This window comes from Heterodontus francisci, chromosome 16 (genome assembly GCF_036365525.1).
Source record: "Heterodontus francisci isolate sHetFra1 chromosome 16, sHetFra1.hap1, whole genome shotgun sequence".
Taxonomy (NCBI): Eukaryota; Metazoa; Chordata; class Chondrichthyes; order Heterodontiformes; family Heterodontidae; genus Heterodontus; species Heterodontus francisci.
Window position 1 is genome coordinate 76,886,124 of NC_090386.1, and position 25,876 is coordinate 76,911,999.

General features: G+C 41.6%; 1 protein-coding gene across 4 annotated transcripts in view; it reads left to right on the plus strand.

Moving 5' to 3' along the window:
* LOC137378213 (phosphatidate phosphatase LPIN2-like) overlaps positions 1 to 24,884 on the plus strand; it is a 90,110-nt gene extending 65,226 nt beyond the window's left edge. For all 4 annotated transcript variants that reach the window (XM_068048413.1, XM_068048410.1, XM_068048411.1 and 1 more), the window contains 7 exons: positions 193 to 334; positions 3,605 to 3,753; positions 6,213 to 6,299; positions 11,520 to 11,672; positions 17,595 to 17,709; positions 18,222 to 18,325; positions 21,994 to 24,884. In XM_068048413.1, coding sequence (XP_067904514.1) covers positions 193 to 334; positions 3,605 to 3,753; positions 6,213 to 6,299; positions 11,520 to 11,672; positions 17,595 to 17,709; positions 18,222 to 18,325; positions 21,994 to 22,159 — 916 coding nt within the window. In that variant the 3' untranslated portion in view covers positions 22,160 to 24,884. The remainder of the gene's footprint in view (positions 1 to 192; positions 335 to 3,604; positions 3,754 to 6,212; positions 6,300 to 11,519; positions 11,673 to 17,594; positions 17,710 to 18,221; positions 18,326 to 21,993) is intronic.
* The last annotated feature ends 992 nt before the right edge of the window (positions 24,885 to 25,876 follow it).

The following is a 25,876-nucleotide window of genomic DNA, read 5'->3' on the forward strand; positions in this document are numbered from 1 at the left end:
AGGAGAGGGAAAGAGGGAAGCCCTTCAACCTCATCTCACTTGACAGCAACAATAGTGTAAATATTTATACTACATATTTCTGTGAACATTCTAATCAATTGTATTATATAAGGAAACCTAGGTATGACTACATTAATATGTCAAATGTTGCCATTTGATTACATTTTTAGTAATTACTTATTTGTGGAACAGGCCTAAAGAAGAGTTAACTTCGAGTGACGATGACTTCACCTTCAAGGACCGTCCAAAGCCAGGTTCTAAATGCCGAGATTCACCTTGTCAGAGCAGCATGGCTACATACAAAAAATCCCTGAGGCTGTCCTCAGAAAAATTAGTAAGCAAATAGTTCTTAAAATCTCTGCTTCAACCATATTATAACTTTAATTATGAAATAAATCATTGATCCGTTTTCACATTTAATATTAGCTGTGGTCTCAAGTTTACATGAAAAAGTTACTGGTTTGGGTGACTCGAAAAAAGAACTGACATTTATATCGTACATTTTACAACTTTAGGACATCCCCAAGTGCTTCACAGCCAAGTAAATACGTTTCAAGTGTTGTTACGGCCGTAATCATTGTTTTAATGTGGGGAAAAACAGCAGATAATTTATGCACAGCAAGATTCCACAAGCAACAGTGAGATAAATGACAAAACTGTTTTAGAAATGTTGGTTGAGGGATAAATGCTGGCAAGAGCTCTGGACGAATCCCCTACTCTTCAGATAGTGGCACGTAATCTTTTGAGTTCACGTTGAAGTGTCAGCTTAGATTATGTGCTCAAGTCTATGGAGAGAGGCTTTTACTCTCAGACTTGGATTTTGCATTGAGAGTAATGGTGAAGCAAAGAGGCGTGCACTGATATAGAGTAAATCGAATAGCGTGTGCATGCATTGTTAAACACGGAAATCCGAAGTCACGGCCCAAGTTCCCCTGCTCCTCAGCAGGCAATGCTATAACAGTACCTTGCCAATAGAATCGGCATTGAAAACAATGAGTGTGAACTTGTGTTCCTTACTCATTAATAAATTGTCCACTTAAAAATACCAGAAAAGGTTGAGGCTGGTGCATTCAGGCGTAAGTGAAATTTTAACAGTGTGATTAATAATAATTACTGCCAAATGACCTCTTTGCCCCTGAAAATTTAACTTGACACTCTCCATTCCTTCAGAATCTAATTAGTGTTGCATGATTTACATCTAATTTGTAGTTTTTGGCTTATACTTCCTGCTTTGGACTCTGTGGATGGGATCTTATGCCCCTTAAAAGTAATCGCGAGTTAGGGCCATTTCTGGAGTGCAGCATGCCCACTGGTGTGATCTTCTGGGAGCCAGCCTCCAAATCGGCAGTCCAATTAAGGACCGCGAGCGATTTCCTGAGGCTGCAGGTCCAATCAGAGACCTCAAGGGGCACATGGCAAGCCACTTCCAGGCACCTGCCAGACTTCAGCCTCAGTTGGCAGCCCGTCGCGCTGTTGTGCCCCTAAGCAGGCCCTTAAATATGTAGGTTGGCTACCCGCCACTCCCAGGCAGGTGGCCATTGGCGCTTTCACCCCGCCTCCGGCAAGATCGGCCAGAGGTGGGAACGCATCAGCCCGCCGACCCAACGCCCTCCTGTCCAACCTTCCTACCAGACCCATGATCAAAGCCACCGCAGCAGGACTGGGAAGATTCTTCAGTTTGGTTGAAGGCCAAGTTGTTGCTTGCCCCGTTCACAAACACCACAGCGCCCTTGTAGAGGGTGTCATGCTCGATCAGACGCCTGATGACAGCAAGTCTCTGCTCAAAAGCTCTGGGCTGAGTCCTGTTTCTTTACTACTGACTGCTAACTATGAGCCACAACCTTCTGACTGAGCCAAGGGTGGCACCACTTACGGAATTTAAATATTTCAATCCTAGCTTCAAATTTAATATTAAAAATAAAATAGCACTGAGTTGTGTTTTTAGATGAAGTCTCTGAGGCAAGAAGTAGTTAATCATACCATACAAAAGTCAACTGGAAAAATTCATGGTCTAATCTCTAAACTGAAGGATGAAACGCAGTATAGAGAAGTGGAGTAAAGAACATTAACGACTGTTTCCTTCAATTTGATGTATAATCTGTAGTTATACAAAGCAATAACTACCTCCTTGGCATGTCCTATGTATTCCATGCTTCCTCAATGAAATACAGGAGCTAGGAAGTTTTCTTCTCTGATCGCTGCTTTCTTGGAAAGATCTGATGTGGTCTGGATACATTTTAAAAAATATTTACATTTCTAGAAGTGTGTGCGAGAGAGATCTTAAGTGGAGGGAGAATCTTTCCTTGTTTATAGTGGTTCAAAACATATTTAATTACAAATTATAGTTGAAAATGGTGTATATTTCTATTGGGTGCCTGTTAAGTGCTCAATTGGAATGTTACTTACACAGTGTTCTAATTTTATATTGTTACTGGCAGATCTCCTGTAGCATTGTTTGATTGTGGCCTGGCACATGGTTGTGATGCCAACGCATTATGCCTCTTGAGGCCAGTGCTCTATATGCTCAAATGGAGTTGCTGTAGTTACTTACAAGTTTGACCTCAGCAGTTTATAAATGCTGAAAAATGGGAGTCTCCAGGTCAGTGACTGGCTACCTCTCCACGTCTTACCCCCCCCCACCACCCCCAACCCACCTCTGAAAGACGGTATTTTAAAAAAGCATGCATGGGCATGAGATTTGTGTATCAGGTTTATATTAAGTTACCAGTATTATAAGTTAATGAATTTATAACGATGACAGCGCCTTGTAAAGTGCAATGCGGACAAGATGCACTTCTTTAAAGATAATGGCCTGAATTTCGCAATGGTAATGATGGTGAAACTGACAGCAACTGCGGGGGTCTGCACATGCACAGAATAACGCAGAAATCCAGAAGTTGCTTTCAATGATTCTACAGTCCTCTAGAGGGTGTCTGCTGAGCTCTCCCCCAGAGTGCAATCCATTATAAATCCATCAAATGGCAAAAACTTCCACTTTTATGCTCTTAGTCTTGCTGTAAAAGGTTGAAAAAATTGCACCTTGTCGAATGAGGTGCGGCTGGATTTTAAAGGCGTACTAAATTCATAAGCGCTGCTAAAATCCCTCACTGACCCTGAAAAGCTAATTCTGTATTTGTGGAATGTCAAATTTCTCTTATGATGTGAAAAAAAATCCACTTTTTTCAAATTTGTTTGTGATATTTTAGCTGTTATCTTATTCCAGTCTTAGTCATTTATTTCACAATCTGAAAATATTAATTAAAAGTGAAGGATGATCAGTGCTTTTAACTTCCTGGTTTGTCATCCACGAGAATACTTCCATGCTGCTTACCCTGCTTGCTGACATCAGTGCTGCTGGACACCTGGAGTTCCCCTTGACTTGGCACCAGAATTAAACTGCCATTGGGAAAGGGAAATCACGCCAGAGAAATCATTAGATCTTTGTATGCAACTTCCTTCAGCTCGGCAGCAACACGATTTCTTCGCTGCCCGCAAAATCCTGTACAATGCAATTCAGGCAACAGCTGCTTGTTTGGAGTGAACCAGCAGTATATAATTTTACAGTGTTGAATTATTCTCTCATTTGTTTCTTTGTGCCTTTTAGAGAAGTCTAAATCTGAAGGAGGGCCCAAATAATGCAGTGTTCAGTGTGACAACTCAATACCAGGGAACCTGTCGATGTGAAGGTACCATTTACCTCTGGAATTGGGATGATAAGGTCATTATATCTGATATTGATGGGACAATAACAAAGTAAGTGTGCCTGTGCTCCTAGTTATTTTTGCTGAAATCTTTGTTCATTTAACAAAATTTATAACTTAATAGGAATCCACATCTAATTTTATAACTCTCACATTATGCTTTTGATGGTAATGAGAATTAAGCCTGCCTGTTTCCATGCTGAGAAAAAGGATGAACGGTTCTTGAACCATATTCCAAGATTTGCAAAATAGAAATAGTTGCTAGTTTGTACTGATTGAAAAGTATAGTGAAGCCCGTGGTAAATGCACACTTTGGTTAATTGTACACTTAGGGGTCCTGATTCTTTATCTAATATTAGATGTTAAATATTCTGGTTAAATGCCCACTGGTTTAAAGCATATGCTATATAAGCACACAGATTTTCATAGACATTGGTGGACCATTCACTCACCTCAATTTACAGATTCTAGTTTTATCAGCTCTATTTCATGAATAGAAAACAACTCATCACCATTGCTTGAGCTACAAACATAAATAGCAGTATGGGAATATGATGTGGCAATAACGGAAACGTGACATGAAAGTAGTGAGGACTGGAGGTTTAATACAGAGGGATATAGAATGTTCAAAAAAGATAGAGAAGGAAAAAAGGAGTTCGGGTGGAAATACTGATTAAGGAAGACATTGTAGTGAGGGAGCAATAATAGAATCTATTTGGTTAGAGTTCAGAAGCAGAAAGGGTATGATCACACAACTAGGGGTATTCCATATCCCTCCAAATAAGTGAGAATAGCAAATCTGCAGGGAAATCAGATGTGCAAGAACTATGGAGTGGTGACATTGGGGGACTTTGAGGACCCAAATATCGATTAGGATGATGTTGGAGTAAAGGGGAAGGAAGGGGAAAAATTTCTGAAATGTGTTCAGGAGAACTTCCTTGATCAGTATGTTCTCAGCTCAACTAGAAAGGAGGCATTGCTGGGAAATGATGTGGGCTAAGTGTCTGTGGAGGAGCACTTTGGTAAGAGTGATAATCGTGTCATAAGGTTTAGACTCATTATGCAGAAAACTAAAGAACGATATAAGGTAGAATGGCTAGATTGGAAGAGGGCTAATTTTAAAGCGAAGAGAAAGGACCTAGCCAGGATAAAATGGAACCAAAGACTGACAGGCAAAACTGTAATGGAACAATGGTTATCTTTTTAAGAACATAAGAAATAGGAGCAGGAGTAGGCCATTTGGCCCCTCAAGCCTGCCCCGCCATTCAGTAAGATCATGGCTGATCTGCCCCAGGCCTCAACTCCTCTTTCGTACCAGCTCCTCATAGCCCTCAACTCCTTGGTATTTCAAAAATCTATCTACCACCTCTTTAAATACTTTGTGATCTAGCCTCCACAACTCTCTGGGGGTAGAGAATTCCAGATATTCACTACCTTCTGAGAAGAAATTCCTTTGCATCTCCGTTTTAAATGAGTGTCCCCTTATTCTGTAACCCTTACAGGAATAGAATATAAAAGCAGAGATGATGCTAGAATTTTATACATCACTGTTTAAGCCTCAGCTAAAGTATTGTGGACGATTCTGGGGCTGCACTTCAGGAAAGATATAAAGGGATTAGAAAGGGTACAGTGGAGGTTTACTGGGATGTAATCAGGGATGAGGGACTTCAGTTATGAGGAGAGGCTTGAAATATTAGGATTGCTGTCCTTCGAATGGTAAGTTAAGAGGTTTTCAAGATAGGTTTTGACAGAGTAAATAGGGAATAAATAGTCCCTCTCACAAGTGGATTAATAACTAGAGCTCATAGATTCAGAATCTTTAGAAAAAGATCTAGCGGGGAGATGAGAATGTTTCACTGAGCGTTGTTGGTATCCAGAATCTGTTGCCTAAAAAGGTGGTGCAAGCTGATTCCGTAAATAATTTTAAAAGGGAGTTAGGTACTTGATAAGGAATTTACAGCATTTTGGACAAAAAGTAAAGACATAAGAACTAGTGCTCTTTCAAAGTGCTAGCACAAGCACAACTAGCCAAATGGCAGCCTCCTGTACTGTAAGTTTTCGTGATTCTATGAAAATCAGTAGTTCTTCAATGTAACAGTGAAAGGCGCAATTTTCCTACAGACAGCAGCTAGAAATGATGATGCTGCTGGAAGCTACAGTCACCTGTGGCAGAGTTGCAAAACAGGTAATATCGGATCGGCTTCCTATTATACGTAGCGCCTGATATTTAATTCCATTGACTGCATTAGAACTGGATATCATGAGCTGCGTATATGTAATAGGCAGCCAATCCGCCATCTCTGGTTTTGTGCCACCACCCGAGATAAATATCCACTTGTTTTTTTAAAAATCCATGTATAAGTTAACTATAAATTCCCATTTGACCACCTTGGAGAAAATTCTGCCTCAGGCCCTATCCATACACACTGTTCTTTGGTCGACTTTTGTTATGAACTCATGTTTCAGTGAAATTTTGAATGTAATGCCAATGATTCTTTTGTGTATTTCCAGATCCGATGCCTTAGGCCATATTTTGCCACAGCTGGGAAAGGATTGGACCCACCAGGGCATTGCAAAACTCTACCATAAAATACATCAGTATGTATTTACATCTGTTCAACATCATTCAACAGATAATAAATTATAAAATTAGCACTTTTGTTGACCTTTTTTCCCCATCAATAGTTCTTGCTGAAGTATAGCTTGATAGGTAGTGTTGGTTCTCCTGCACTGTTAAAAGGTGTGTTGCTGGATTAGTGCACCATGGAAACCATTCCCAAGTGTTTGAGCTTCCAACCACATATCCTCCTCTTCACCAAGACTGCCTAATTCCACCTCTATAACATTGCCCATCACTTCTGCCTCAGCCCATCTGCTGTTGAAATTCTTGTGTGTCTTTTGTTGCCTTCAGCCTCAACTATTCCAATGCTCTCCTGACCAGTCTCTAAGTTTCCACTCTGTGAACTTGAGCTCATCCAAAAGTCTTCTACCTGTATCCTAACTTGCACTAAATCCCATTCATCCGTCATTCCTGTGCTAGCTGACCTACATTGGCTCAGGGTTAAGCAGCGCCTCCATTAAAAAAAAAAAAATCTTATCCTTGCTTTCAAATCCCTCCATGGCTTTGCCCCTCCCTGTCTCTGTAATTCCTTCAGACCCACAACCCTGAGCTATCTGTGCTTATATTTTAGCTTCTTAAACATCCCCACTTTTAATAACTCCACCATTGGTAGGCTGTCAGTTGCCTTGGCCCTTCTCCATCTCTGTAACCTCCTTCAGCCCTACCAGCAACTGAGATCTCTCTTCCTTTTCTGGCCTATTGCACATCCACAGTTTTCTTCGCTCTGCCATTAGTTGCTTTGCCTTGACTCTAAGCTCTGGAATTTCCTCCATAAAACCCTCTCTCCCGCTACTTCGCTTTCTTCCTTTAAGTCAGTCATTAAAATGCATCCCTATAACCAAGCTTTTAGACATCGGTCATAATATTTCTTTGTGAAAGCCAGGCTTGGGTTTTTAAAAAAAATAGAATATGGGACTTACCCACTCTTTTCCCGACCCAATCTGGCCGCCTGAAATTTTAAACACTTGCCCCAATCTGGTTGGGTACTCTTTGAACTTGCAGATCAAACTCCATTGATGTCATCGTAGCCCTATCATGAGACCCGAGCAAGGGAGCAGTGGTGGCTTCCCTGCCAGGAAGAACTTGCTGAGAACAGGAGCCAGAGCCATCAAATGACCAGTAAATTAAAAAGAAAAGTGTCCTAAAATGGCAGTTTGTGATTTAGATGTAAATTGCACCTCAATTACCTTTTTAGGTAGAAACTGGTCAGTGCGTAGAGACAAAAATTTGTTTAAAAAAATCTTTCCATATTGTAGGAGGCTTGGTAACTCTGTAGGTGTTGATTTACTTCATTGACTGATGACATTAAGATAGTATCCAAGTAGTTGAATTTTCTAAAAGTAAGTCGAAAGTGAGCATCGAGATAAGTTTTGTGTGATGTATTTTTAGATTCCACCACCAGGTGGTGCTGCAATATTGTTTCAAATACAAAAATTTAAGTTTAAATTGTTTTTTAAAGGCTGCGTTTGTTGACAACGCAACCACAAGGCAGTACAGCACTGGCACATGCGCAAATGCAATCTTGTTGACTGAAACATCCCTGTCAGACGTCGTAGACAGCTGCAAGTAAGAAGGATGGCGCTGCTCAATTTGACACAAAACAAATTGAACCCAAACCCCCTCACCCCTCTCAATGGCTGTGATCTCCACCCCCTCCCTTGATCTCCGCATTCAGTTTCTGACTCAATACCACAATTGCCGCTTCCCTTCTCTGTTCTCTCCTGCACCCGTCTGCTCGTCGGTCCCTCCTGCCGCTTGCTCCCTGCCTCGCCAACCAGAGAAACGGGGGGGGAGGGGGGGAGGGGGGGGGGGGGAAGCGGCGCGCTGTCGGGAACGGAAGAGAACGGTGGGATGGAGCGACGACCAGTCGAGTGGGGGAGCAAGCAGACGGACGCGGGAGGGAGTGTGGAAGAGAAGTGGCGATTGAGGCGGCAATTGCAGGAGACAGCGGAGAATTGGGGGTTTGGAGGCAGTGATTACGGCCATTGAGGTGTGAGGCAACACTCAGACATTATTATGTCTGATGCTATTATGTGGTGATGTCACTGTGCGCATGCGCAGATCCATGCTGGCAAATGTTTGGCCATACTGATGACGTCAGCGCTTGCTCTGTGTTGTCAGGGAGCCATTCCATTTTTAATATAGCTTCTGTTAACGTGATTTCAGAAAGGTTCACATGCTGCATTTTTTAATATGGATTTCTGACGCATTTAACTGCTAATTTTAATAATTTGGCTACTGGATGTTCTATTTTGAAGTTGTATTTATTTCTTGTCTAAAAATGTAGAAGAAACAAAACGTCTTGTTTCGTAAAGCGAAAGTGCTAGATTTTTCTATCAATGGATAGAAAATTTTGTTTAGAATGTTTATCGCCACATACTTTAAGCAACATCAGTAAATGATCTACAGTTTACTCTTAATTCAAAGTTGTTTTCCTGCACTAAAAAATGAATTCAATAATTAGATTTAAGCAATTGGAATAAAGTAGCATTGGCTGTTCTGAAATTCAAATTCAGGTTATCCAGTAGCTCAGCTTCAGTGATTGAATTAACAGGGTCGGCTGTGTTTACTTGATTTGTCTTTTAGATGGTTCCTAGTTTAATTTGCTGAGGTAATACAGCATTTTGTTTAAATTATAATATCTGTTTGAATTACAATTTGACAGTTTGTGTGACTGATTTTTAAAAAAATTCCTCATGGGATATGAGCATTGCTGGCAAGGCCAGCATTTATTGCCCATCCCTAATTGGACTTGAAAAGGTGGTGGAAAGCTGCCTTCTTGAACTGCTGCAGTCCTTGTGGTGTAGGTATATCCATATTGTTGGGGCCGGAGTACCAGGATTTTGACCCAGCGACAGTGATATATTTACAAGTCAGAATGGTGTGTGATTTGGAGGGGAGCTTGCAGGTTGTGGTGGTCACATACATCTAATGCCTTAGCCCTTCTAGGTTGTAGAGATTGTGGGTTTGTAAGATGCTGTAGAAGGAACCTTGGTGAGTTGCTGCAGTGCATCTCATAGATGGTACACTGCTGCCACTGTGCACTAGCAGTGGAGGGATTGAATGCTTAAGGTGGTGAATGGGGTGTGCCAATCAAGCAGGCTGCTTTGTCCTGAATGGTAACTTACTTTGCTTATTTTTTTAATATGTTCACTACTTCAGAGAATATGTGAAGTGATGTTGAAGACTTTACCAATGTAAATTTCAATAGGTAACACTCAGTTTGAAATCTGCAAACCTGAACAGTAGTTGGGTTCCTAGTGATTCAAATATGTCCTGTACCTGTCAAGGCCCTTCTGACACTCAGGGAACACAGAAATTAATGTAATGAGTCATTTTTCATAAAACTACTGTAACTTACTTTGTGATAGTTTTGAACTCAAACTGTTTTAATTTGTTTTTCTCTTGCTTACCTGAATTTGTGCTTTGTGGTTGCACTAGTCCTACATGAGGGAAAATTCTTGTCTAGCATCATTTTCAGTTTTTGGCCTGTGGGCAAATTTTTTTAGCTCCCAGTTTCTTGTGCTCATGGAGCAGTAGTTAGAGCTCTGCCACTTGATGTGCAAAAAAGGCTTGAATTTATATAGCGCCTTTCACAACCTTTGGACATCCTGAAGCACTTTACAGCCAATAAAGTATTTTTGAAGTGTAGTCAGTGTTGTAATGTGGGAAATATGGTAGTCAATTTACACACAGCAAGCTCCCATAACAGCAATGTGATCTGTCAAGGCCCATCTGTTTCTGTGATTTTGATTGAGGGATAAATATTGGTCAGGACACTGGGGAAAACTACCCTGCTCTTGGAATTAATGCCATAGGATCTTTTACATCCAACCTAGAGAGAAGACAGGGCCTCAGTTTAACATCTCATCTGAAAGACCGCCTCCAACAGTACAACACTCCCTCAGTACTGCATTGGAGAGCCAGTCAGTCTATAGATTTTTGCATTCAAGCCTTGGGAGTGAGACTTGAAACTGCAACCATCTGACTTGAGTGAGAGTGCTACCACTGAACCATGGTTGATGCAAGTAAGCAATTGAGTGAACTGTAGTGAGTTCTTTCCTGTTGCAGGTCACCAGTGGGCCTTTCTCCAGATTGTAACTCCTTAGCTTGTGAATTTTGCTATTTTTAGGGAAAAATTTAAAAGTTAGTGGAACTGGTAAGAATTCAAATTATTGAAGCATTGAACCCTACTATGCTGTGTTGTGTCTGTCAAGTCTAAATATCTGTTCTCTTTGCCCCCTTCTCCCCATCAAGGGGCAAAAATCTTTCAAGACTGTGGTTCTGTACATTTGCCGAAGCATGGGCTTTAATTGCTATGCTATGTAGGCAATTTGACATGTTTCTTGTTGGCGGAGTCGTGAGGTTGGCTTGTTGGCGGAGTCGTGAGGTTGGCTGGCTTGGCTTTTTTTTAATGCAAATATCAACACTCAATTCCAGGTCAGTCAACACCACCCAGCAATTAATCCCTACCACTAGCCAATTTTGTACCAGTTTTCAGTTGTGGAATAGATAAGTTTCAACAAAGTTGAAATTTCCCAAATTCTGCATAACATTTTGCATCTGGTAAACAGAGAGAGAGATGACTGATTCCATTGCCTGGGGTGTAGTTGACCTTTGTCCTGAGGTGGATAGATTGTGTCCAGCACTCCTCAGCATTCGGTCTAGCTAATGTATCCATTCTTAAAAATCAATGAAATATGTATCATTGAAAAGTATCAGACAGAATCAGGCCATTAGGCCACTCAAGCCTGCACAGATGTGATTCTCTGCGTAAACTACCAAGTCGAATCCCATTCTTGTTAAAAGTTTCACAATGATCCAAGGCCATGGAGAGCTTTTTCTAAGCAGCAAACATTTGTTAAGTGAAAATTTCTTATCCTTCTTTACCATTCCCTTTGTCCTTGCAGGGTTCCATGTGTAATTTTATTAAGTTAGTTGGTTGACAGAGTAGTGTCGTGCACAAGTCTCATTGTCAAAAATACAGAGTGTTCTTTTGAAACTGATTTTTCTATTTGGTGGGTTAATGAATCCAAATATCTATCCTGCAGTTTAATATGCAGATAAACTTGCTGAAATCATGCTGTATTTTATTAAGCGCCTATTCCACATAAAAATAAATTGTTATTATGAAGTTATGCAAGACCCAGGTGAAGAATACCATTATCATTGATTGTATTATTTGGCTTTTTATCCAGGAATGGCTACAAATTTCTTTACTGCTCTGCCCGTGCAATAGGAATGGCAGATATAACCAGAGGATATTTACACTGGGTTAACGACAGAGGTACTGTACTTCCCAGAGGACCCCTCCTGCTGGCCCCCAGTAGTTTGATTTCTGCATTACACAGGTAATGATTCTTTTCAGTATTTATATATTTCATGAATAGCAAAGTTGCTATTTATTTATCCATGCAAATCTGACTTGTTTCCAGCGTCACTTAAGCTTTAAAGTCTTCTTTGGCCTCCTTATCTCGAGAGACAATGGGTAAGCGCCTGGAGGTGGTCAGTGGTGTGTGAAGCAGCGCCTGGAGTGGCTATAAAGGCCAATTCTAGAGTGACAGGCTCTTCCACAGGTGCTGCAGAAAAATTTGTTTGTCGGGGCTGTTACACAGTTGGCTCTTCCCTTGCGCCTCTGTCTTTTTTCCTGCCAACTGCTAAGTCTCTTCAACTCGCCACACTTTAGCCCCGCCTTTATGGCTGCCCGCCAGCTCTGGCGAACGATGGCAACTGACTCCCACGACTTGTGATTAATGTCACAGGACTTCATGTCGCGTTTGCAGACGTCTTTGAAGCGGAGACATGGATGGCCGGTGGGTCTGATACCAGTGGCGAGCTCGCTGTACAATGTGTCTTTGGGGATCCTGCCATCTTCCATGCGGCTCACATGGCCAAGCCATCTCACGCGCCGCTGACTCAGTAGTGTGTATTAGCCTGCAGAGTCTCATCGACAGGTTTACGGCTGACTGCAATGAATTTGGCCTAACCATCAGCCTCAAGAAAACGAACATCATGGGGCAGGACGTCAGAAATGCTCCATCCATCAATATTGGCGACCACGCTCTGGAAGTGGTTCAAGAGTTCACCTACCTAGGCTCAACTATCACCAGTAACCTGTCTAGATGCAGAAATCAACAAGCGCATGGGAAAGGCTTCCACAGCTTTGTCCAGACTGGCCAAGAGAGTGTGGGAAAATGGCGCACTGACATGGAACGCAAAAGTCCGAGTGTATCAAGCCTGTACAGGTCCTCCGTACCTTGCTCTATGGCAGCGAGGCCTGGACAACGTATGTCAGCCAAGAGCGACGTCTCAATTCATTCCATCTTCACTGCCTCCGGAGAATACTTGGCATCAGGTGGCAGGACCGTATCTCCAAAACAGAAGTCCTCGAGGCGGCCAACATCCCCAGCTTATAAGCTTTAAGGTACAGACACATTTAAAGGGGAAAACTTCTCCATGTGTTGGCACTTTAAATAAAAACCTCTGCCTTTTCATATTGGCACAGAGGACTTTGTGAAAAGATCACCGATTTGGCAAATTTACTATTACTTGTATTGGGGGAAATCTTGACGCATGCCAACTGATGTCAGCCATAGACTATCAGCAAACATCCCAATTTTCTTAACCATGGCTAATTTTCCCCTACAGGTTTCCAAAGTTCGCAATTGTTAAACAACCGCACTGGCTGACAAGAGTTGTTTCATTAAGGGGAGGCGATAGCGTAGTGGTATTATCACTGGACTAGTAACCCAGAGACCCAGGATATTGATCTGAAGACATGGGTTCGAATCCCACCACAGCAGAAGGTGGCATTTGAATTTAATTAATAAATCTGGAATTGAAAGCTAGTCTAATGGCCATGAAACAATTGTCAATTGTTGTAAAAACCCATCTAGTTCACTAATGCCCCTTAGGGAAGGAAATCTGCTGTCCTTACCTGGTCTGGCCTACATGTGACTCCAGGCCCACAGCAATGTGGTTAACTCTTACATGCCCTCTGAAATGGCCCAGCAAGCCACTCAGTTGTACCTAACCACTACGAAGTCAATAAAAAGGAATGAAACTGGACGGACCACCCAGTATCGACCTAGGCACCGGAAACGACAACGGTAAATCCAGCCCTGTCGACCCTGCAAAGTCCTTCTTATTAACATCTGGCGGCTTGTGCCAAAGCTGGGAGAGCTGTCCCAACAGCCCGACATAGTCATATTCACGGAATCATACTTTAACGACAGTATCCCAGACACTGCAATCACTATCACCAGCAGAGGTGGCAGGCAGTGGTCTACAGTAGGGAGGGAGTTACCCTGGGAGTCCTCAACATCGACTCCGGACCCCATGAAGTCTCATGGCATCAGGTCAAACATGGGCAAAACAACCTCCTACTGATTACCACCTACCGCCCTCCCTCAGCTGATGAATCAGTACTCCTCCATGTTGAACAACACTTGGAGGAAGCACTGAGGGTGTCAAGGGCACAAAATGTACTCTGGGTGGGGAATTTCAATGTCCATCACCAAGAGTGGCTCGGTAGTACCACTATTGACCGAGCTGGCTGAGTACTAAAGGACATAGCTGCTAGACTGGGTCTGCGGCAGGTGGTAGGGGAACCAACACGAGGGAAAAACATACTTGACCTTGTCCTCACCAATCTGCCTGCTGTAGATGCTTCTGTCCATGATTAATCGTAGGCGTGACTACCGCACAGTCCTTGTGGAGACGAAGTCCCGCCTTCACATTGAGGATACCGTCCACCATGTGTGGCACTGTCACCGTGCTAAATGGGATAGATTTCAGACAGATCTAGCAATGCAAAACTGGGCATCCATGAGGCGCTGTGGGCCATCTGCAGCAGCAGAATTGTACTCGACCACAATCTGTAACCTTATGGCCCGGCATATTCCCCACTCTACCAAGCCAGGAGACCAACCCTGGTTCAATGAAGAGGGCAGGAGGGCATGCCAGGAGTAGCACCAGGCATACCTCAAAATGAGGTGTCAACCTGGTGAAGTTACAACCCAGGACTACTTGCATGCCAAACAGCATAAGCAGCATGCAATAGACAGAGCTAAGCGATCCCATAACCAACGGATCAGATCTAAGCTCTGCAGTCCCAGTCATGAATGGTGGTGGACAATTAAACACCTAACTGGAGGAGGTGGCTCCACGAATATCCCCATCCTCAATGATGGGGGAGCCCAGCACATCAGTGCAAAAGATAAGGCAGAAGCATTTGCAACATCTTCAGCCAGAAGTGCCAAGTTGATGATCCATCTTGGCCCCCTCCTGATTACAGATGCCAGATTTCAGCCAATTCGATTCACTCCTCGTGATATCAAGAAACGACTGAAGGCACTGGATAATGCAAAGGCTATGGGTCCTGATAATATTCCGGCAATAGTACCGAAGACCTGTGCTCCAGAATTTGCCGCGCCCCAAGCCAAGCCGTTCCAGTACAGCTACAACACTGGCATCTACCCTGCAATGTGGAAAATTGCCCAGTTATGTCCTATACACAAAGCAGGACAAGTCCAACCCGGCCACTTATCGCCCCATCAGTCTACTCTCAATCATCAGTAAAGTGATGGAAGGCGTCATCAACAGTGCCATCAAGCAGCACTTGCTTAGCAATAACCTGCTCAGTGATGCTCAGTTTGGGTTCCGCCAGGGCCACTCAGCTCCTGACCTCATTACAACCTTGGTTCAAACATGGACAAAAGAGCTGAACTAGTGAGGTGAGAGTGACTGCCCTTGACATCAAGGCAGCATTTGACCAAGTATGGCATCAAGGAGCCCTAGCAAAATTGGAGTCAATGGGAATTAGGGGGAAAACTCTCTGCTGGTTGGAGTCATACCTAGCGCAAAGGAAGATGGCTATTGTTGGTCAAACATCTGAGCTCCAGGACACCACTGCAGGAGTTCCTCAGGGTAGTGTCCTAGGCCCAACCATCTTCAGCTGCTTCATCAATGACCTTCCTTCTATCATAAGGTCAGAAGTGGGGTAACTCACCCCGACTCCCCAAAGCCTGTCCACCATCTGCAAGGCAAAAGTCAGGAGTGTGATGGAATACTCGCCACTTGCCTGGATGGGCGCAGTTCCAACAACACTCAAGAAGCTCGACACCATCCAGAACAAAGCAGCCCGCTTGATTGGCACACCATGCACAAACATTCACTCTCCACCGACGCACAGTGGCAGCAGTATGTACCATCTACAAGATGCACTGTAGCAACGCACCAAGGCTCCTTAGACAGCACCTTCCAAACCCGCGACCTCTACCACCTCGAAGGGCAAGAGCAGCAGATGCATGGGAATACCACCACCTGCAAGTTCCCGTCCAAGTCACACACCGTCCTGACTTGGAACTATATCGCCGTTCCTTCACTGTCGCTGGGTCAAAATCCTGGTACTCCCTTTTTAACAGCACTGTGGGTGTACCTACCTCACATGGACTGCAGCGGTTCAAGAAGGCAGCTCACCACTACCTTCTCGAGGGCAATTAGGGGTGGGCAATAAATGCTGGCTTAGCCAGTGACACCCACATCCCACAAATGAATGAAAAAAAAATGATAATTTGGGTATAGCATTCTGCTGGTAATTTTTACTTGTAGGTAGTAAAGCTGATTTTCCTTCTTTGCTGTTTCAGAAATGCAATTTTTGAAATCTTTTTCCAATAAAATTGAATGGCAAAACTGTACAGAAATTGCAATATCTGCATTGTCTTAATTTTTGCCCATGAATAGTTTTACATTTTATTGACTAGGCTTCTGGGAATTCTAGTGACTTGCTTTTTCCAATAAATAAAGCAGAAGGTTCTGGAAATACTCAGCAGGTCTGCAACATCTATGGCGAGAGAAGCGGAGTTAATGTTTCAGGTCTGAGACCTTTCGTCACAACTGGCAAAGGTTAGACAAGAATAGGTTCTAGCAAGTGAAGGGTGGTTTGGTGGGAAAGAGAACAAAAGGGAAGGTGTGTGATGGTGCAGAGGACAGGAGAGATTAAATAACAAAGCTGTCATGGGACAAAGGCAAAAAGTGTATTAATGCTAGTGGTGAAAGACAAAGCATTAGTCCAAAGCAATTGTTAATGGCAGAATAATAAGCAGCTCAGTTCACATGAAAAAAAGGCACGTGGTAAAATACAGAAAGGCCAGTCATGCTCTGAACTTGTTGAACTCGAGGTTGAGTCCGCAAGGCTGTAGAGTGCCTAATCGAAGGATCACGTGCTGTTCCTCAAGCTTGCATTGATGTTCACTGGAACACTGCAGCAGGCCAAGGACTTTTTAATCACGTACCTGTTTTTCATGTGGACAGAGCTGCTCATTATTCTGCTATTAACATTCTCAGGACTAATACTTTGTCTTTCACCATTAGCATTGACACACTCTTTGCCTTTATCCCATGACAGCTTTGCTATTTAATCTCTCCTGCCCTCCGCCCTATCACACACCTTCCCTTCCCTTTTGTTCTCTTCCCCACCAAACCACCCCCTCCCCCTTCACTTGCTTAAAACCTATTCTTTTCTAACCTTTGCCAGTTCTGGTGAAAGGTCACAGACCTGAAATGTTAACTCTGCTTCTCTATCCACAGATGCTGCCAGACCTGCTGAGTATTTTCAGCACCTTTTTGTTTCAGATTTCCAGCATGTGCAGTATTTTGCTTTTGTTTTGCTTTTTCCCCAATGTCTTTCAATTCCCAACAATAATAGTTTTATAACTCCAAATCATCTCCCATGTAAAAAGTGGGAGTTTATTGAGCTGCGTGGTTTCCTGAGGCCCCAAAATAGTGAGCTGGTAGTGTGCATGCACATCTGACTACAAGTGCATGGCCCACCATATTGGATAAGGACAAACAAAGGGCAGACGCTTGGAAGCAGCATATGGAAATAAGGGGCCTACCGCCTGTTTCAGGTCCTCGCTCCAACATTGGCTCCATGCTGGCTGCCTCAGAAAATCAACCCTAAACATCGCCTATTTTTAACAAAAAAGTTAAATACTTTATCACCAAATGGTTGCCATTCGCAGTCCCTTTGGCCCCCTAATCCTCCTTCCTCCCCAGATGCCAATCTTCCTCACCCTTGATCACAACTCCCAGAAAACTGCTCATTTTGTTTGTATAAATTTTACTATAGCACGTTACAGAAATGTTCCCTGGTTAGGTCATTCTTGAATAATGTTTTTGAAAATGCAGTAATGGATCATTTTAATGGGCACAGTCTGTATTTGTAGTAATATAGTTTGATTAAGTGCCAAAAACTTGTTTTTTTTTTTCAGAGAAGTAATTGAGAAGAAACCTGAAGTATTCAAAATTCATTGTTTGAATGACATCAGGAATCTATTTAATCCACACAGGTGTCCATTTTACGCTGCTTTTGGAAACAGGACTAATGTAAGTGAAGTATCTTTTGAAATAAGAGCTGAATGTACAAGCAGACAATCTTGCAATTAAATACCATTTTAATCATATTTCTGCCATTTTCTGTGCTCATTTGCCGTAAACCTATACCGCTCATCACAGTAAAAACATCTGGAGACAGGTGGGGCGGGTTGTCCTTGCTTTGGATTTCTCAGTGGACATTGGTGTCCTATGCTCAGCTAATAGGAAATGGACAGTGTTGGTTATTCCATTTCTTCAAGGTGGAATGTTCATATCGTGTTTGCTAAGAGTTGATAAACCATCCCAATTGAAGCCAGAAAATTTCATTTGTCAGGCAAGTCTGAGGCTTGGGTTTGTCTCATTTTAACTATGAAGTCAGCACTGTTTTTGCTAACCTGCCTGGCCAGTGTGATTCAAAAACTGATTTATGAAAGTTTTTCTTTGTGACTGAGCTTTATTCATGAACTAATGTCATTTCTTGAAACATTTGTGGTGACTCTTTTTTCATTGATATTCAATTGTAGGATGCTTATGCATACAAGCAAGTCAGAGTCCAAGAAAGCAGAATTTTCATAGTGAATCCCAAAGGAGAATTAATTCAGGAACAAACCAAGAGCAACAAGTCATCGTAAGTAGCTCGTAATGATAATCAAAATACAATCAGCTTATTAATAAAGTGTGGATGCTGGTTAACTTCCTTTTTGATGGTCATTGCAGACATCCAAAAGTAAATAACGAACTGTAGTAGAATACATAATCTTGGGATTATACCTGAATGAATTGGGCCTGTTGGGTGATCCTGGAGAGGATCATACAGTGCCCATCCCTATTCCTCAGGCATTTTGAGACTAATGTGCACTGGAGTTTCTTTATCAGTTCTACCCCTTAAAAAGGGGGCATGTGTAAATTTATGTTTACAACACTGGTACAACCCAATTAAGAGTATTGAAAGGGTAGTGCGCTCTGCTGGTGAAAAATATATTTCTTTGGGTTTCTCCCCATAACCCCAGAGAAATTTTGATTTTTGTATGTTTTCCAGTATTTTGAAGTAGGAACATAAGTAGACCATTCAGCGCCTCCAGTCAGTCAGTCCAGCCATTCAGTTAGATCATAGTTGATTGGTATCTCAACTTCATTTACTCACCTTTGTTCCATATCCCTTGATATCCTTACCCAATAGAAATGCATTGATCTCAGGTCTTGAAAATTTCAATTAACCCAGCAGTCATAGTATTTTTGGGGAGCGAGTTCCAGAGTTCCACTACCATTTGTTTGGGAGAAGTGTTTCCTGGCTTCAGCCCTGAATGGCTTAATTCTGATTTTAAGATTATGCCCCCTTATTCTGGATTCCTCTACTAGAAGAAATAGTTTCTCTGTATTTGTCCTGTTGAATCCCTTTATCATTTGAAACACTTCGAATCGATCATCGTTCAACTTTCTAAACTCTGATGTATTGTAATACAGTATTTGAAGTCAAAATAACTTATTACTCTGGTGTAAAAAGCATTACTATAAAGGAATTGACTGTGGCTACTTAACATTATGGGTTTCTTCCATTCTCTGAGTAACTAAATGAAAGTAATGAGCAAATAATTTGGTAGATAGACTGTGGAAAAGCTGTGGGGATAAAAAGAGTATTAAGATAGAAATCTAATGGGAGGTAAGACAGCTACAGTAGAAGCGTACTCTTAGCTGTTGTACCTAAATGATAGTTGGTTTGTAATAGTGCTGTACATGATTTTTGTATTAACAAACAGTTTGAATGTTGGTGTAGTGATTCAATCTGGTGCTTCGACTTGTTGATTCCACTACAGGCATGTAAACTGCTTGATCATATTTTCTCCATTTCATACATCATATTGTGATTAAGGGTGGTGTTTGCAAAATAATTATTCAATGTTGTGGCTAAACGTGTAATGCTTACCAAGTATAGTAATTACATTTTTTGCATATAAACCTGGGGAATACAACAATTATTTATATACTGCTATTGTCTACAATCAAAATGCACATTTGAGATCTGTCATAGGATATGGAGACAGATAGGAGCCGCGATGAAGGTATTACATTCAGGAAGTATTACAGGACCCTCATGCAATACATTTATCTTCTCTTGTTTGTTTGACAATTATAACTGTTCATTTATCTTTTTCTTTTATGGCATAGAAGGAAGCATTCAGCCCATAGAGTCCATGCCAGTTTTCCGCAGAGCAATCCAGTCAAACCCCACTCCCCTGCTCGTCCCCATAGCCCTACAAGTTTATTTCCTTCAAGTGCCCATCCGATTTCCTTTTATGATCATTGTCTCTGCTTCCACCACCCTTGTGGGCAGCGAGTTCCAAGTCATTACTGTGTTGTGCTAAATGGGATAGATTTCAAACAGATCTCTCAACTCAAAACTGGGCATCCATGAAGCACTGTGGGCCATCAACAGCAGCAGAATTGTACTCCACCACAATCTGTAGCCTCATGGCCTGGCATATTCCTCACTCTACTGTTACCATCAAGCCGGAGGATCAACCCTAGTGCAATGAAAAATGCAGGAGGGCATGCCAGGAGCAGCACTAGGCATACCTAAAAATGAGGTGTCAGCCTGGTGAAGCTACAACCCATTGTTCCATTACAGTTTGTGCCTGTCAGTCTTTGGTTCCTTTTTATCCTGGCTAGATTTCTTCTCATCGCATTGAAAATAGCCCTCTTCCGATCTAGCAGTTATACCTCTTTATTCCTTGCTTTTCTGCATAATGAGTCTAAACCATATGATACCATGATCACTTACCCAAGTGCTGTCCCACAGACACTTGGCCACTTGGCCCGGCTCATTTCCCAGCACCACATCCAGCATTGCCCCTTCTCTAATTGGGCCAAGAAGGTACAGATTAAGGAAGTTCTCCTGACACATCTCAGAAATTCTTCCTCCTCCTTTCCCTTTACTGTAACATTATGCCAATTGATATTTGGGTAATTAAAGTCCCCCAATATCACCACCCTACAGTTCTTGCACATCTCTGTGATTTCCCTGCAGAATTGTTCCTCTCCCTCCCTCTTTTTTTTTTAGAGGGCTAGAGAATACCCCTAGGAGCATGATCATCTTTTTGCTTCTTAACTCTAACCAAATAGATTCTGTCCTTGCTCCCTTGAGGACATCCCCTCTTTCCAACACTGCAATGTCCACCCTAATGAGTACTGCCATCCCATCTTTTTCCTTCTCTATTTTCTGAGCACTTTATATCCTTGTATAATCGCCCAGTCCTTAACATTTTTAAGCCACGTTTCCGTTATTGCCACTACATTATACTTAATTTTTAAAAAAGGATCAATGGCTCATATTTCAAAATCTGCCCCCTCCCTCCCCTGAGCACTCCCTGTTTCACTCTGAACATTGCTTTTGATCTCGCATAAGTTTGGGGGAGCATGGAGAGAAGAAAATCTGGAATCTGAAAACAATTTAAACAATAGTGAAATCACAGTGCATTTCTGAAACATGGTGCCTGTACAGAAGAGATGAATTGCTGTGGATTTTGGAGTGATTTCTGCCAGCAGCTGATTTCACAACTGTCTAGAATTGAGCTGAGAAAGCCTACTATCTGTATACTGATGGTAATCATCTTGGTACTGCCTTCTAAAATGACAGATTCTGCAAGCAAACATTTTTTCTTTAAAACATCAAAGCTTTCATGGGCAAGACAGAGTTTCAGCAGCAATATACTGTCATCAGTTCTGTCTTGATCTGTTTTTTTCAAATATGATATTTGTAACTCTTGAATTCAAATTTTGAAGACGCCATAGGATTTGAATTTGAACAGTATATTAACTTAGGCCTCTGGATTATTAATACAGTATCATCACCACTAAATTACCATAGCAGACTTGTTAGGTTGTTCTACTGGACCTCTGTGACCCATTGTTGCAGTGTTAAGTTTTGGAATGATGAGCTTAACAGCACTGATGATCAACTTAATGCTGCAAAGTCCCCTCCCCCAATAAACCACTGACTGCCCTCTTCCAATCTAGCATTTGTAATCTAGCATTGTGACAATTACAATGGCATGTTCCTAATTCTGGGTTGTCTCTCACCATAGTGTTTTACTGCATTGTTGTAATGGAAAGAAAATTTAAATGGTGCGCGTGCCAATATGGCATAGATTGATTCATTTGTTGATTTGTTACTAGTGCTCTCATGGGATGTTTTCTGTGTCTCAAGGTTAACATTTTGACGTGCTTTATATTTCAGTAATGTATGGCATGGAAGAACGTTTTCAGTTACTTATCAAAGTGTTCCTTTTCCCCCCTCAGGTATCCACGGTTGGGTGAGTTAGTGGAACATGTATTTCCACTAATAGCACAAGAAAGAAGCTCAGCTTTCCTTTACCCCGAATACAGCCATTTTGCATTTTGGCGGGAGCCACTTCTTGAACTTGATCAGGATGAGCTTAATGAACTTAAAATGACTAAAGAATAATGAGACATTGCAAGAACTGTGAGCAACATGTAGGCATATCAGTGCTTTCAGTTGTAATATAGCAGATTGTGATCAGTAACTTCTGATTGGAAGTCCAGTGACGTGGATCATCTATAACCTGGTTAACAGTTAAAATACTAGTTGTAATGGAGTTTCAGTAGGTACCACTTGTGACCAGTCTCTCATTACTGTTTCCCCATCTAGCTGCAAGTGGGAAGTTCAGATTACAGGTGAAGCACTTTGCATGCTGAAGACTAAGATACAAATGAAGATACATCACAGACTACAAATACTTTGAAAAGCCATTGTGCTAATGGCACAGCACTTTCATCTCTGTGGGAGACTCCCATGTTTTATTGTATTCCTGATGTGGATACAGATGACAGTAATCTCTTATTTCCTAATTTATACAATTTCCAGTCCCCATCAAAACTGGAACTTTGATGCAGTTCTCGTGCATAACACTCCATCTCATAGTTTCTGGGTGGTTGACTCCTCTTCATTGCTCCATGTCTCGCTATAGTGGGCCACTCTAGTGCAGTGGAGACTTTTTGCGATACATGGGTATCCAGATAAGCTGCACCTACAAGTAGCTTCAAAGAAGCTGCCTTTGTATGGATGGGAGTGGGAAGGACTCGCCCCAGAAATCAGGCATTGGCATACTGGGGAGAGACTTTAATTTTTATTTTGTTGAACTGCAAACAGGGAGAGGGAGGTGGAGTGAGTAAATGTAGGTCTTGTCCCAGAGAAGGAAGGGGAACTGGAGTAGACATGATTAGAGGTCTGGGCCAAGGGCAGGGAGAGCTGGAGTGAGATAGTTGGACACCTAAACACTGGAAATGTAGCTGGAAGATACGCCAAAATGAGAGTTTGAGCGTGAGTCACAGTGCCTAACTACAGACTAGAATCTGGAGGTGTTACCCTGTTGCAGAAGTGTAGCACAAAGCAAAGAAGAAAATGAATAGAAAATAAAGCAAATCAACAGGGAGAAAGCAAAAAAAGCATGCTATCAAAGAAGTTTGTCTTGCTCACCTTTTTAAAATAGTTTTGTATGGCTTCCTGAGGATTTGACTCCTCTTTGGTCTGCGCCTCAGGGAGGAGTGCTGAATAATTGGAGATAATTTAAAACTACACACTGTGATGACACATCTTAAACAACTTGCATTCCTTTTTAGAACTGTGGCAAGTAGAGCAAAGTTCTGATATATCTCATGTAAATCGGATGGAGAGGAGGGACATGCAGTCTGAGAACTTTTGCCAGCATGCACTGCAATTTTAGAAAATTCACAAGCAAAAGATCTCTGCTCATTTTTGATTTTATTTCTAAATTTACAATTTATATCTGATTCAAATTGGGCCAGCTGTTTTTGCTGGTTTGCTGTTATGAATAAAATGCTACGTTTCCCTAACTGGAGTTGTATCAGCAGAAACCAGCTTCCATGACCAGTTTGACCCAAATGCATTTTTACCCTTCAAGATTTATTCTGGTGTGGAAGTAACAATGAAATGACATACAAATAGATCCTGTAGTGTCAATGAGCAGAGTCAGCCTTAACACTGTTATGCAAGATATTTATAGTATTTTAGATCAACCTGTTTAATGTACATACTGATCGATGGTTTGAGGTATAAATTTGATTGCAGTGGGATCCCATTCCAAAAACTCTGATAGAAATGCTACTGAAATCTGTAAGGCAGGTTGGTAGCACACAAATGCCAAACAAGAGCTTGTGAATTTAAATCCTTGAACTGGCTAGACTCAGTTACAATGATTGCTTGGATGAGCTATGAGGTGAGCGTCATGTGAAAAGGAAGAATTTAATTTTGACAACAAAAAAAAAGCCCTGTTTCTCCTGCTCAAACCATGACTCCCCTTTTGGCTAGTTTGCAGCTAGTGATTTGTGCAGGCATCAAAACCATACTTCAGTTCCTTTTTGGGGCTAGGTGTATGATGTTGAAACATTCAGCAAGTACTGATTCGATGTTATTAGAACAGACCATTTGAAATGTATGTTCTTTCTGTGAAAGTTCAGAGATTTGCAGAGAATCACTTTTTAGCTCATTTTTCTATTTTAACTATGCTGCACGTACTCCATGTGAAATGAGCTGATTTTTTTTTTTATGGTGTTATTTTTTTGGAAGGCACAAATTGCACAGCAGATGTTCACTTGATGTAACACTCCTGCTCTGGATCAGGGTCAAAGCAGGGTAGCATAGAAAGAAAATGCTTACAAGTAACAGTTCTCCTAATTGGCCTGGAAAATATTTGGCTTCTTGAGCAGTAATGCAAGATAATATATTAAACCATCTGTTCTGTGGGAGATTTTCTTTTGCAGTTATGAATGTTGGTTAAAATAGACACAATCTTATGTGGTAAGTATCCTACATGCTCAATATTTATATTTTGTGATCCAAAGGAAGTTGTTGCTCCATGGTATGTTAAAATAAGTCTTCAGTGCAAAGCCAGTAAATCACTCCATAATCAACCCATGGTATGTGTAGAAAAAGTAGCAGAATTTCCAAATGTATTTGATTTTCTACGTTGAAGTTACTATAATTTATATAATTATTAAAGTAAATGTGTTTCAAATACTGCTGTTGAATATTTCTTAAACACACCTAGAGTAATTAAAGAAATCAACTTAATGAATGATGGAATGTCTGACTGGTTATTTTTACAGTAAGATGTCAATATTTACCTCATTTTAATGTTATGTAACATAACCAAGGAATAAAAAGTAATTATATTTACTAAATGTTATGCGCTGAGGATTTTGTCACTGGAGAAAAGGGTATTTTCTATTTTTGACAATGAAAACATCAAGGATTCTCAGTTTAAGTATAACCTGGGACAGATTCAGAGCAAAAATCTGTTTACTGTGCCCTTAACCTTAACCTTACTGCATCAAACTCCATTACAGGGAATACAGGATACTTTTTAAATAAAAGTTTAAGTCCTTTCCTTAATTTCAAACATCTCTGGGCACATTTGGTTTGTCCTGACCTGTCGCTGAGCTATTCCATCCCATGCATAATTCTAACCAGATCTTTGTTTTGTAATCAATGGCTTCAGTTCTATTTTTGGATCAAAACACCAGACTCCTCATGGGACTTTTCTGTCCAATGCTCTCTCAATCATTCCCAATTTCCTAAATCATAGAAATTGACGGAGAATTGGCACCTATCTTGGTGATGTTGCCAATCGGCTTGGGTGTAATTTAGATTATGCTGTTATCTCACTGCTGAGTGGTGCTTCCTTTGCAGATGCAATCTCTCTCACTCTGGATAAATGAAACCATTCAGAGACTATCTGGCGTGTAAAACAGCTAGATCTTTGGACTGTGTGGCTGTTACTTCAGTGCTTTTCAAATGCTGTGATGTAAGTCCATGGACAGGAAACCTGCTGGCAATAAGACATATACAACAGGCCAGAGCTTAACCTGTTCTGTTTGGACACTTGCCAGGTATGTTAATACTAGATTACTGTCTTGGCACAGCATGCAATAGAAAAACAGAGTGTATCCGTGAATGCCCGAGGCAGGAACAATGTACACTTTTACAGTGGGCCTTTCAGCACTAGTCAGCAGCTGGGATTGTATATTTGATAGCCATCTTTTAATACAAGAAGCTGGACATATTTTGTTGCCACCTTTCAGAACAGGAAGTTGGAATTGATTTTGTTGCTAGACTCAGGACTGCCCTGCATCATCATTCAAA